This window comes from Tiliqua scincoides, chromosome 1 (genome assembly GCF_035046505.1).
Source record: "Tiliqua scincoides isolate rTilSci1 chromosome 1, rTilSci1.hap2, whole genome shotgun sequence".
NCBI lineage: Eukaryota > Metazoa > Chordata > Lepidosauria > Squamata > Scincidae > Tiliqua > Tiliqua scincoides.
Genome location: NC_089821.1, coordinates 249,808,709 through 249,823,252, shown reverse-complemented (window position 1 = coordinate 249,823,252; position 14,544 = coordinate 249,808,709). Strand labels below are relative to the sequence as shown.

General features: G+C 45.3%; 1 protein-coding gene across 1 annotated transcript in view; it reads right to left on the bottom strand.

Annotated features, from left to right (window-relative positions):
• LOC136636547 (calpain-8-like) overlaps nt 1–7,903 on the bottom strand; it is a 57,214-nt gene extending 49,311 nt beyond the window's left edge. Inside the window, exon 1 of the mRNA XM_066611678.1 lies at nt 7,667–7,903. Within this exon, the coding sequence (XP_066467775.1) occupies nt 7,667–7,903 (237 nt within the window). The remainder of the gene's footprint in view (nt 1–7,666) is intronic.
• Nucleotides 7,904–14,544: the final 6,641 nt, after the last annotated feature.

Sequence of the window (14,544 nt, the reverse complement as noted above, 5' to 3'; positions counted from 1 at the left end):
ATGACATAAACAGCTTTTGGTTGCAAGTGGTCATGTCTGCGTGACAACGGACAGTGGACACCTGCCATCACCAGTAAGCTCACACATAGGTGGGCAGGGAGGCAGGGAGAGGATGGAATGGGGAGAGGTGGGCAGAAGGAGGAGGGAGGATCAAGCCCAGGAAGTAGGCAGGTTGACGACAGCAGCACCTGACAAATTCTAACCCCATACCTGAGCCTGATCCACCTTCACCTATCAACAGGAACTTGTGGCAGCAATATCCATGACTGCAACAGGGACCTACCCCAGAATTTGTTCTCTTCTCCTGAGGAAGCGCCAACATGCTGAAATTCACCCATGGGATACAGTAGTCACCAGATTGGTGCCATTGCATCATCATGCAGGGAGTTAGGTAGGATTGGCCATTATGCAAATTGCATAATTTGCCCAACCAGGGCTTAGGTTTAATGATAAACAGCAAGTGAGGGGACTGAAAAATAGGACAAAACCACATCAGGACCTGGGGAGGCATTCGCAGTTTGCCACTGCTGCAGTTTTGATCTTGATTACTCTTCCCACTGCATACTCTCTAAATTAAAAAAAACACTTCCATTGGCTTTCAACAAAAGGTTTTTCTTAATTTAAAAATGACATGCAGGAAGATGCAATTGGTATCAAAACCGTGACATGGCAAACTACAAAAGGCTCCCCCCTCCCAGGGTGTGGTTTTACCCTGCCCTACAGCTGACCTCCACACTTGTTCTTTATCATTAAACCTAAGCCCCAATCAAGGCAAGTTGCATGATTATGTACACATGTATCTGGAACCTTGGACACCCAATATGACTGCTGACAGTTACAATATCTACATTCACTTGCTGTGTCACTGAGATTTGTTAGATGGTCACAAAATTCACCTGGGTTTATTAGTAGTCACAAAAATGTCATGCATGCCTTGGGTAACTCTGACTTTAAGCCAGTAGGACCAATTGCTCCCAATTGGGCCCCAAACCCAAAGGGTCACCACACTAGGGTAATCTATTCTAGTCTTATATGCAATTCTGTATTAAAACGTACTTAGATCCATTTGGTCCATAAAATAACATGCACTTTTTATGTGCACATTTGGATTATTATTATTAACAGTATTTATATACTGCTTTTCAACTAAAAGTTCATTTGGATCGCTTTCCATTCTACCACAGGGGTATAAAGTCCATAATATTTATATCTCTAAGATGCTACAATGTTACGTGAAAAATCCCCCTTTTCCTTTTAAGTTGTGATTTTTATATCTGGTTATGTATTTTGGACTGGAATATTGTGTAGGCGGGACCTCAGCATACAGGCCACAGCCAAGTCAAGTCACAAGCGCATGGCTACAGATCACCTAGTTCTATAGGGACAAGCAAATGTCTCCTATTCTCTTAAAAGTCCCCTAAAAATGTGTATTGTTTTAACCTAATCACTGTGCCTCCTGATCCAATCACTGCATATGCAAACACCGTAAGGGAGGAAGACTTTAGCAGCAAAGTCTAAGTACCTAGCCTCCACCTATTGTTAACTAAATCACAGCCATTAAGCTACATCCTGACTCCAAAGTCCAGTAGCAACAGGAAGCAAGCTACCCCCCCCTCCCCCAGGGTCAGCCTTTGCTGATAGCTGATTTCTGAACCCTTCCACTGTTTTACATACTCCACGTGTACCACTGTGTGTACTGAGCATGCGCATCCAGGAGGCCACATCCGGGTCATTTCAGGTCAGCCACAACCCTTTAAGAGAAAGCTCTGGCCACATGGTCTCTCTCTCTGGCTGCCCCCCAAGGCACAGGTCCTCCATAGGACTCTTACACCCCACCCCCACCCCCGACTGCTTCCCAGGACAGGTAACTATATCTTGCGTCTGGAATCTTTTCCCTTCTCCCCCACCTATTTCTCCCATTCTCTCCCCATCTTAGTTAGCAACTGGGTTATGCAGACCAGAGACCCCTAAAATCCCTCCCTACAACCTATCCTTTTCTGATTCCTTCGTGGATGCACCAAATACACGGCACATGCAACCACCATAAAGCTAGGTACACTAGACACAAGTACTAGAAACCTATACTTATCAATTCTCCATGTGCATTATGTTTACCTATGTGTTTTGTAATAAAAATATAATTGTTGATTGAAAGTTATCTTTCTCCCAGTCCCCTCTTTAAGCTAAACAAGGAATTTCTTTGCATTACGCTGTCTTGTTATCTAGCCTGCGATCCTGAGGTTTCCAAAAGGGTAATATAATAATTCCCCTTAAAACATAACAGCCCTTTTTGGTTACAACAAACCTTGGCTGTGAAGCAGGGGCCCTGCAGAAACCTTTTCCTATTGAGCCCTGTAGCACCTAAGACCGGTCCTGACTCTGATTAGCTCTGGGAACATGAAGTATATGTGTGAACATGGTGTACATGCATAGTCCCAGAAAAAGATACATTATGCAGTACACACGGTTTATGACAGTGTTTCTCAAACTGCTGATCAGGACCCATTAGGTGGGTCGCAAACCATTTTCAGGTGGGTCCCCATTCATTTCAATATTTTTTTTTTAATATATTAGACTTGATGCTACCATTGTATGTGACTGCATTTGGGGAAATGTCACAGATCTGTATGTTTATCAGGCTACTATGAAGATGCTTTTAACAATGGGACTTACTCCTGGGTAAGTGTGTAGGATTGCAGCCTAGGATTGTTAAAAAATTTTCCTGCTTCATGATGTCACTTCTGGTCATGACATTACTTCTGGTGGGTCCTGACAGATTCCCATTCTAAGAAGTGGGTCCCAGTGCTAAAGGAGTGAGAACCACTGGCTTAAGCATTTGTTTGGGAAGAAGCCCTAAAAATGTTTTTTGATTCAGTTTCTTCTTTCCCCCATTTTCTACGTAAAATTGGTTCTCAGCTAAAATAGCAAATTCAGGTTTGTCCACATTGCAAAGGCCATTCAAATTATTTATTTCTTATGTGTATCCCACTCTCCTTCCAAGGCATTCAGGGTGCCCTATATGAGCCTAATGGCGCAATCCAAAGGTGCTCATGGGGTGACGCAAGTCCCTTGCACTGGCCCAGGAGGGTTGCAAACATGCCACAAGGAGGAAGCAGCATCGGCGCACAGAGATGCACCGACACATGGAGGCTGAATCCAGCCTCCATGGCGGCCTCCTCCGAGTGCCTTGCAGGCAGGGAGTAGGAGGCGGGGCTGGGATCCGGCAGTCCCAACCCCCATTCCCAGGGGGAATGGAGCGACTTCAAGCCGCTCCTGTCTCCTCGGACTTGTGCCACGTCAAGAGGTGGCGCAAGTCCAAGGAGACTCATAGGGGCCAGCAGCCCTCACCCAGAGTAAGGGGAAATGTTTCCCCTTGCCTCTGGGTAAGGGCTGCTGGCCCCTATGGATCTCCTTGAACTTGTGCCACCTCTTGAGGTGGAGCACAGGATAGAATTGCACCCTAAGGATTATGCTGTATTCAGTGCAGGATAGGTGCCCAAAGTGGCTCAGCCAGAGGTAGGGGGCAACTTATCTCCAGGTAAGCCATCCTGGCCCCAATGGGTCTCCTCGAACTTGCGCCACCTTGAAACCTATCCATGCTCCTCGGGAACAGATGTTGGGACCTGCATAACTGCTGGGTCCCAGCCCCACCTCCCGCTCCCCCTACCCGCCCCCAGGGCCACCCATCTCCACCCTTCTCCCACCCCAGAACACCTCCCTCCCGCCTCCTACCCACCCGCCTCAGAACCTTGCAGCAGCCCAGCTCGGCCAACACAAGGTTCGGTGCCTCCACAGGCTGGTGCGCCTCTGTGCGCCTGTCTAGCCGACTCACGACTTGTGCCGGCCCAAGGCAAAGTTTGGACTGCATTGTTAGTCTATTCTAGCCACTTTTTAATGCAATGGTTAACCACAACTGACTCTTTTCAATGAGCATGGCATGTAGAACTTATGCTTATTGAAAAGAACTTGGCATGTAGAACTTATGAACACTTAAGTGCAGGTTGTAGCAGGGCCTCTGAGAGGAACTGTATCAGGGGAGACAAAGTTTCTTTTGGACCCCTTTGCAAAGGGGGAGGGGTGAAAGAGTGGGGAAGGGTGGTGACAGGCAAGCAGAATAGGGGCAGGGAGGGGCAAAGCAGGGTGAGGGAAGGGTAAAGACAGCTGGATAAGTCTTTGGAGCCCAGGTCTACCCAGCCATATGGCATCAGTAGTGTCCCCAGCATCCCCAGTCATGGTTAGTGTCCCCTGCATCCCGTACAGGCAAAAGTCTGAGTAGACAGGAAAGTGTCAGATCCTAGGAAATTTCTGGGCCTGCTCCTTTGGCTCCTGGGCCCCCCTTTCTGACCCTGGGCCCGGGTACAAATTACCCCCTTTACCATCCTCTCCTAGACCCTGGGTTGAGCTAATCAGATTTCTAGAACAGTACTGAATCCAAAGGAAGATGTTCCAATACATGGTGAGTCAGAATCACAAGTGGCCATCAACTCGGCTCAATTTTTCTGCATTAACAAAAAAATCAGCACACAATCATTGTCAGTTCTGCGTGATGGTTATCCTGTAGAAAGGTGCTTGAGTTCTCTTTTTGTGGCGCTGAATGAAAAAAAAGTTCATGAAAGGATCACAAACACACCCCTTTCTATAGGCTGCATTGTCATCTTCTCAGGTTTTTATTCCGGTCTAAATTTGGAGCCTGCGACCAAGCTGAATAGTCACAACCATTTCTCTCCACAACAAACCTGAAGTGTCCTCCAGTTACAATTCATGTCAAATCAACCAAGGCTCTCCAGGGAAAAGAAAGGAAAAAAAAACCCTGTTGTTTCTCAAAGCATATTGTGTACTGTTCTAAATGAAGGTGAAAGGCTGTACATAGTTGACAGTTGTGGGCCATGGGAGGAAGCCACTGTGGCACAGCTTTCAAGAGGCAGTTGAAATTTCCTACCTAGCAGTTACTGAAAGATCAGATCCCCTCATGTCACATTGTCAGATCCTGAGATGAGTCAGCAAGCAGGGTGAGCAGTGGCTTATTTTTTAGCTTGCCTCCAGCATGAAGGCGAGAGATACAGCAGCAGATAATCGGTCAGCTTGAAAGATATAAGAACATAAGAACAGCCCCACTGGATCAGGCCATAGGCCCATCTAGTCCAGCTTCCTGTATCTCACAGCGGCCCACCAAATGCCCCAAGGAGCACACCAGATAACAAGAGACCTGCATCCTGGTGCCCTCCCTTGCATCTGGCATTCTGACATAACCCATTTCTAAAATCAGGAGCCTGTTGCCTTGGGAATGTGTAGAGAACAGTGGAGGACAGGCCACATGATAGAATTCTGATGATTTCAGCACTGCTTCATATTCATTGTTTACTGGTCTCTAAAAAAACACCCCATCCCAAGAGAGGGTTTTGAAGACAGGAAATTAAAAGGTTCAGGATAGCTGCACTGCGTCCACTAATGCCTTCTACATCCCAGGGCAAAGTCTGAGATCACATGCTACAGCCTAAGCAGATGTAGGTCTGGTCCACACCCAGATGAATGGAAAACCCCTCTTGTCTTAAGTTCCATGTGGAAGAAAACTTGAGAAGCCCCATTGCGGGGCTTGGGGCTTTCCCTGGGAGAAGGGGACTAAAGTTCCTTTCCTCCAAGGAGACCTCTGGCTGCTTCACAACACTTGCTGGATACAGCAGCAGCCGCTTTGGCACCACTATTCCAGCGGAACCAGGAAGTTCAGGATTGGGCTACCCATCTCCTGCTTATCCCTCCCAGATCCACATGGCAGATAGGAAGGACCCCCTAATTATTGAGGGGCTGTCTTGTCTGTACCAGCAGGGTATCCTGCACTCCATATTACATGTCCTCAGGGAAACAGAATAGCCTAAAAAGATGTGTCATTTGAAGTTGGATTGCAGCAACTCCTTCAGCAGCTTTAAAAAGGTAGGATTGGGACCTGTCAGTGCTACTTCAAATGAAAACATCAATTCTTAGCGTTGGCAGATTGAAATGGTTGACCTCCCTATTATTCAATGGTGAATAGTTGAACCTGCTGTACTGAGTACTGCCTTATTCAGTGGTTGCCAAATAAAGCCAAATTCTGTGTTAACTTTCAATTTCAGAATGAAAAAAACAGATATAAGTAAATGTGTCATAGTTGATGACTGTGGTGTAGAAAAATCGATTTCTCTACAGATCATATATACAGGTGGAGCCTCTTTAGCCGTGGATTCAGCATCCACCTCACTAAGGATGCTAAACCCTCTGATCGCCCCACTGAAGACCTCTCAGATATGACAGGAACCTGGAGGTATCCTCAGGGTAAGGGGACTTTCATCCCCTTCCCCCAGGGAAAGCCCCAAGCCCCTCAATGGGACTTCTCAAGTCTGCATTTGTTATTTTGCTGGCACAGACTTGACAGCCTCCATGTCGAGCTTTGCAGCGTGACATGTAGAGGATGCAGCGAAGCAAGTAAAAATTTGAAATAGCTTATGGGATTTCACAACTGTTATTTTATCTTTTCTTCATTTTCTGCTCATCTCATTTTTTTTCCTATTTTTACCATTTCTCCTTGTTTCACAACACTTTTGCTGACAGGAAGAAAGGAAGACTACAAAGAACTTCAACAAATATTCCTGAAAACATTCCCTCCCCCAACACACCTCCAGCCTCTGGCAACAGCGGGCAACACTATCATAAATAGTGATATAGGCAACACAAGACATCAGTGCTCCTTAAATGTTCTCTTGATTGCAGCATTCAAAATACAAAGGAGGTTTAGGAGTGGTCTTTAAGAGCTCAGAGTGCTGCAATGGGGAGAAGGAAATAAAATGCCCCAATGCAATACCTGAGTACACATAAAGCAGGTTTGAGAACCACCGCTGGAAAGTGAGATAGAAAGAGAATGAAACCAAACTCTTTCAAATAAAAGGGAAACCATTTAGAAAATAGATAGAAACAAGAGAGAGAAAGAGAGATCATTTTCTACTACATGCTTGGGAAAAATTCCACTAGCCCAGTATTCTATCAAAGGAAGATGGAGTTTTTAAGCAACTTCCATGTTGTGTGTAATTAGCTTTGAAACTGAAGCACATATGTCAGCAATATGCCTTGTCAAGCAACAAGGTCCTCTAAAATGGTAGAAGTTATTTTTGATAAGCCTGGCAAAGTTTAAGCACACTCAAACATCACAAATATGCAGAGCATTGGAGGAAATCTAAAAAGAATATCTCCAGGCACTCTCAACTCTGAATGTTGCCAGATGTCCTTTATTCCAGGCTGTCACAGTCCACAGGACAAAATGGATGCCTTTTGCTTTCATGTGTCATACATCCATGAAATTTAATGAATGTCTCTTACAAAGCAATCCTATGCATGTCTACTCAGAACTAGGTCAGCATGTATAGAATTGCAACCTCAGTCCAGTTATTGCAGCTCCAGAATGTTCCTGAGTTTTGATGCTTGCTTTGACTGACAACCTCATCAGTTCCCAAAGAACGAATCTTCTAGAAAGAAACCTTGGCCTATTCATCCCCAACTAAACCTACGAGATTTATCAATGGAAAAAGATGACAAGAAACTTTTCTACAATTCAAAGAAGCTCCAAATTAATGTTGTCAAATTTTGGGCCCAAAGCGCTATTGAAACTTAATGGATTATCAACATGATATAAAATGCTTACCGAAGGTCGTTTCCAGATAATGCCTTGAGTTTTGGCAGAGTATGGACCCAAATCCCTATACCCAAGAGCAGAAGGGCAAGCTGGGAATTCTTCATCCTTGAAGAGAGTCCCGGACTGCAAGCATTGTTTCCTCAGAGTTTCAAAATCCTGTTTTAAGTATTTCACTGCATTCCCATTGGAACCCAGACCTTCCAGTACTGCCTTCTCTCTGACCAGCTTAGTTGCTATACTTGCCATAGCGTTTGGCTCCTGTGAAGTGAAAACACTGCAGGGTCTGAAAGCCAAAAAGAAACGTGGAACGTGTATAAGCGTGGGTGGAGCAAGCAAACACATTTACACAACCCAACACCTGTAGAAGGAGGAGGAAGCAGTCTAAGGTAAATATGTACATAATTCAGGAGGAAAGGGTTGGGAGAGTGGGTGAAATCTGGGATGTTTTACAACCACTGTAGCATACATTCACTTACTGTTTCAATGAGAAGGGGATGCTAGTTGAACATACAAATCTGTCTTATCCTGAGAGGTTCATTTTTCTCAGTCTTGTCCACACAGGCAGCGGCTCTCAAAGACTTTAGTCAGGGGGTCTTTCTCAGTCCTTCCTAGAGATGCCAGGAGTTAAACCAATCTCCTTCCACATGCAAGGCATGGGCTCCACCACTGAACTATGGTCCTGTCCTATCCTATATTTCTATTGTCATGTTTTATGTTGCTTTAATTAAATATTGTGTGAGCCACTTTGGATATCTCTATTTGGAAATTGGGAGGGTGGGATATAAATGTCTTTAATAAACTTTCTCTCCAGCTGCTGAATGTCAAAGAAATACATAAGAGAATTGAGGCATTGGGGGAGGAGCCAAAAATGAGGGAACAGAAGTAGGCCAAGCATGGCGGTATGACACGGTTCACAATGTCGCAGCTGTAATGTTATCTGAAGGAAAGGATATGCGATTTTCATTAAGTTCTTATGGAGACAGAAACCTGTTCTCCACTCCTCAGACATGTGGGACTGCAATTTTGTGAGAAGTTAATCACCTGCAAACCTGGCTTGTTTAGTGCAAATGAAAAATATGCACCTTGTTCAGATACCTGGGCCCACACTGAACTAAGCTCTTCACTGTGACAAAAATGCAGCACTTGAAATTAAAAAGTAGGAAATGTGTACAAATTCTCAGGCTGTCAGCTTTGACATTATGCCCTATAAAGCTCAAGGAATGACTCACACCGTTAGTGTTTCTGCAATTCTTGATTACAATTGTCAGCTATACTGCTTGAAATGCAGTAGAACTATCAATGCCTGAACCTCAGTTTTCCAACTGCTTGCTTTAGAACTGAGGTATGGCGTAGGGTGAACTGCAAAGGATCTTATGCCATTTTTAAAAAACTGACTGAGAGGTCTTTAAATGATTCAGTGGGGAACATGACAACTCCACTGAAAAGAACATTCAGAACAGACCTCATGGAGAGCTTCCTGGCTGGGGGGAGATTTGAACTGTGGTCTCCCTGCTCCTTGTTTGACACAGTAGCCATTACACTATGGGTGCAATCGTAACCCCTTATGTCAGTACTTTCCAGCACTGGCATAGCGGTGCCAATGGGATATGTGCTGCATCCTGCAGTTGGGTGTCACTCACGGGGACCTCCTCAAAGTAAGGTAAGGTAAGCCCTTACCTCAGAGCTGCATTGCCATTAAGTCAGTGCTAGAAAGCACTGACATAAGGGGTTAGGATTGCACCCTATATTGTTTCTCTCATCTAGCAGCTAGGGAGGTTCATGAAAGTGACAGTCCTCCATCCCTACTTTCAGGAACAATGAAATTCACAATTTGGAAGAGGGAAATAAAACTCCTAGCTATTGAGCTCCAGCCCAACATAATGGAATGCCATTTACAGGCTTCCTTGCTTCTCTTTGACCTTCTGGGATAGTGGCGGACCTCCCATTATAGCTGATGGGGCAAATGCCCCAGGCCTGCAGAAGCCTCTCTAAGGCTCCCGTTTTTCCGGAAGCACAGTTTAAAGCACAGTCTATGGTCGGGTGAGGCTTCATTAGCCTTAGGTGAGTGGGAGGGTGAATTTCTGCATGGGGGCGGCACCATTGCGGACCTTTGCCCTGGGGCGTGGGGCTGGGGAGGTCTGCCACTGTTCTAGGACACTGTTTGGGAGCACCAGGTGAGAAATGGTACATAGTTTTCATGCATTTCCTATCCATAAGTGCTTTGTACCTGCATAGCCCTAATAATCCAAACTTGTTTGTTCCTCTGCACCGCCACACAGGGCTGTAATTCTCTGCATATTGGCCCACTCAATATAGTAGGACTTCTTCTTCAAGTTATTTTCAATTGTGTAATACCCTTACAACCAGAATAGTTTCTACTGAATATCTTCCCTGAAGGATATAACAGTGATTTCAAACACACTTTGTTATACGTGATCATTGCAGCAAGATTGGTCTATGCCAGGTTATGGAAGAACTCAGAAATTCCTGGTGTATGGATGTGGATTGAGAAACTGTACTAGATTGTCGAAATGAATGTGTTGACGGAACGATATATATGGTAGGACTTCTGAGTAAAACATACATAGGATTGCACTATAAGTCACTGTGCACACACATACATCATTACTCTGAACAGAGTTCAAATTGTCTACTCACTGCAAATTGTTTGTCCACTCCTTGCCATGTCATTTTTATAGTGTGATAACTTTATTAGATTTTGTCAGGGTTTTGTTTTAATCTCATGGGGGTTTTTCTCCCATTAAAAACTCATTGCCTTCCCATACCTACAAGGTCAACATATGCCATATTCAAACCTTCTGCAAATCACATACCTGTTGCTGGCCCAAAGTAAGAAAGAGTTTGTCATTTCAACTGAAGTTAGGTGGGTCACTATGTATAAACACTGTATCAACCAGAAGCATAAATAAATAAATAAATTTTTCACCTCAGTGTATAGTATACTGGATAAGTTGTTTTTACTTTAATACAACATCTACCAGTAGCCTGCAGCCAAAGAACCAATTGGTTAGTTTAAATAAATATTTGAAATTTGGTTTCCACCTCTCTTTCAGCTACCTTTCCCTGGGATTCCTAATTTCATTCAGTTTCCTACTTTTCACCCTTGCCTCCCTGCTCCTTATCTTCCCTACCTCCCAGATCAGCATATCCCACTATTTCTCATTTATCTAGGAGGCAATGAATTTTTTTATTCCAGCCAAACTGACAGTTTTCTCTTCCCTCAAATTAAGCAGATTGCAAACATTCTGAGTTTTGCTTTCTGAGTACATTACTAGGAATGTTCACAAATATTCTGTGCCATCATGCCAACTCAGCCAATCAGTGTCAGAGGTTCCAGTGTCACAAGAGCAACAGGTGTTATTTCCAAATAATGCACAAATTTTTGTTGTTTGAAGCAAAGTATACAGTACTGATAAGGAGCTGTCTCCAGTGTGTGAACCAACCTGAACAGGTAGGAAGAAAGACTTCTCATCATAAGGCATGCATGCTAGTCTGGAGTTTCACAAGTAATGCATGGAGCAAGTATGGGGAGCCACACTGACAACTGGTGGCCTAGTGCACATGTCCAGTGCTTTCCTCACCCTGTCTCTCATGCCTACACAACCCACATATAATCTTAGGACAAAAGGCCCTTCTCTTGGAAAGGGATGTATTGCAGCTGAGAAAGAATGGGGGAAAGGGGTACTTAGCTCTGCCACTTTCCCTGAAACATCCCCTTTCCACATCTGCCAATATTTCAGCCACTGTTTAATCTTTCAAAGGTGGGTTCAGAATCTCTCTGGGTGAAGCAGTTGGGTGGATGGAGTTTCAGTTGAAAGGCAGGTACTGTAGCATTGGAAGAATTGTTATATGTTGTAAGCTGCCTTGGGTACTCAATGAGGAAAGGCAAGGAAAAAATGTTGAATGAATGAATGCTGTCCTGTCTTTCCCTCATTGTCTGCTGCAAAGAATCCTCTCTCAAGGACAATGTGCAGCAGAGAACAGGCATATAGTTTGAACCTCAATAAAGAAGGCTCCTCAAAGTTAGAGCAGGATTAGAAAAGGTAACATGGGGCAAGAGAATTAAACTAAAAGGTGAAGTAATCTTGGTGCAATTGAGGCTGTTGGGAGAGAGATACCACTAGATGGCTCCCTGATTCGTAATCTCCTGCTATGGTTACTGGCTCAGCTACTAGAGAGAGCCAAATATTTGATTCATTGTTTTAAATCAGGGGTCTCCAAACTTTTTGACCAGAGGGCCCCATCAAATATCTTGCACGGTGCAGAGGACCAGAAAAAAAATTTAAATATAAAATTTATATAAATAAATTAGAGATGGAACTTAGATGAATGAATAATGAATGAATGGGCTCATTCACTCAACTTCTCTGGCCCTTAGAACACCCTCCAGATACAACCAGAGCACAGCTCCAATCATGTTTGGCCAAGTGGGCCAGAGGCTTTCAGGGGACAAGAGGCTGGCCACAGGCCGGATAGAGGCTCACCGCAGGCCACACCTGGCCCCCGGGCTGGGGTTTGGAGACCTCTGTTTTAAATCATGGGAAATGCATTCCCCCTCACCATTCCAGACCCCTACAACCACAGTGTGAAGCTGTTCACTACTCACTCACAAATGTGGGCATTTTTCCCATCACTTCCCTGCCTCCTTGATCCACTGTCCCCTTTATTGACTCTAAGGTTACAAGCCTAACCAGGTCTACTCAGAAGTAAGTCCTATTTGTTCAATGGGGCTTACTCTCAGGAAAGTGTGGTTAGGATCGCAGCCTAAATATCCTGCCTTCTCACAACCCTTGCATTGCAAAGCCCTCCCTTTCCCTTAGCATTGTTTTAAGACTTTTTTCCCAGCCAAGTTAACCTTTCAACTGCCACATACTGTCTGTGCAGATTTTAGGTGCTTTAATATTGTTATTAGTCAGCATTTAATCACTAGCCCTTTTCCATAAAAAATTAGAATACTTATAAACTTTCCCTGGTATGGAATAATGCAGCAGCTCAGTTAGGGATTGGAGGCTAGAATGATAGCCTGCAGGTGACATGCAACAACAGCCAGCTTTTAGGGTACAGTATATCACTATTGTATTGGCAACCTTCAGTCTCGAAAGACTATGGTATCGCGCTCCGAAAGGTGGTTCTGGCACAGCGTCCAGTGTGGCTGAAAAGGCCAATCCGGGAGTGACAATCCCTTCCACACCGGGAGCAAGTGCAGTCTGTCCCTGGTCTGTCTCCCTGGCTATGGGCCTTCCTTCTTTGCCTTTTAGCCTCAGACTGTTGGCAAAGTGTCTCTTCAAACTGGGAAAGGCCATGCTGCACAGCCTGCCTCCAAGCGGGCCGCTCAGAGGCCAGGGTTTCCCACTTGTTGAGGTCCATCCCTAAGGCCTTCAGATCCCTCTTGCAGATGTCCTTGTATCGCAGCTGTGGTCTACCTGTAGGGCACTTTCCTTGCACGAGTTCTCCATAGAGGAGATCCTTTGGGATCCGGCCATCATCCATTCTCACGACATGACCAAGCCAACGCAGGCGTCTCTGTTTCAGCAGTGAATACATGCTAGGGATTCCAGCACGTTCCAGGACTGTGTTGTTTGGAACTTTGTCCTGCCAGGTGATGCCGAGGATGCGTCGGAGGCAGCGCATGTGGAAAGCGCTCAGTTTCCTCTCCTGTTGTGAGCGAAGAGTCCATGACTCGCTGCAGTACAGAAGTGTACTCAGGACGCAAGCTCTGTAGACCTGGATCTTGGTATGTTCCGTCAGCTTCTTGTTGGACCAGACTCTCTTTGTGAGTCTGGAAAACGTGGTAGCTGCTTTACCGATGCGCTTGTTTAGCTCGGTATCGAGAGAAAGAGTGTCGGAGATTGTTGAGCCAAGGTACACAAAGTCATGGACAACCTCCAGTTCATGCTCAGAGATTGTAATGCAGGGAGGTGAGTCCACATCCTGAACCATGACCTGTGTTTTCTTCAGGCTGATTGTCAGTCCAAAATCTTGGCAGGCCTTGCTAAAACGATCCATGAGCTGCTGGAGATCTTTGGCAGAGTGGGTAGTGACAGCTGCATCGTCGGCAAAGAGGAAGTCACGCAGACATTTCAGCTGGACTTTGGATTTTGCTCTCAGTCTGGAGAGGTTGAAGAGCTTTCCATCTGATCTGGTCCGGAGATAGATGCCTTCTGTTGCAGTTCCAAAGGCCTGCTTCAGCAGGACAGCGAAGAAAATCCCAAACAAGGTTGGTGCAAGAACACAGCCCTGCTTCACTCCGCTTCGGATGTCAAAAGGGTCTGATGTGGAGCCATCAAAGACAACAGTGCCCTTCATGTCCTTGTGGAAAGATCTGATGATGCTGAGGAGCCTGGGTGGACATCCAATCTTGGGGAGAATCTTGAAGAGGCCGTCTCTGCTGACCAGGTCGAAAGCCTTTGTGAGATCTATGAAGGCTATAAAGAGTGGCTGTCGTTGTTCCCTGCATTTCTCCTGCAGTTGTCTAAGGGAGAATACCATATCAGTGGTGGACCTGTTGGCTCGGAATCCACACTGCGATTCTGGATAGACGCTCTCTGCAAGTACCTGGAGCCTCTTTAGTACAACTCGGGCAAACAGCTTTCCTACAACGCTAAGGAGAGAGATGCCACGGTAGTTGTTGCAGTCACCCCTGTCACCTTTGTTCTTGTACAGCGTGATGATGTTTGCATCCCTCATGTCTTGAGGTACTCCACCTTCTCTCCAGCAGAGACAGAGGATTTCATGCAGCTCAGTGACGATGATCTCTTTGCAGCATTTTAGGACTTCAGCAGGGATGCTGTCTTTTCCAGGTGCCTTGCCAAAGGCAAGGGAGTCCAGGACCACGTGAAGTTCTTCTAGGGTTGGTTCACTGTCAA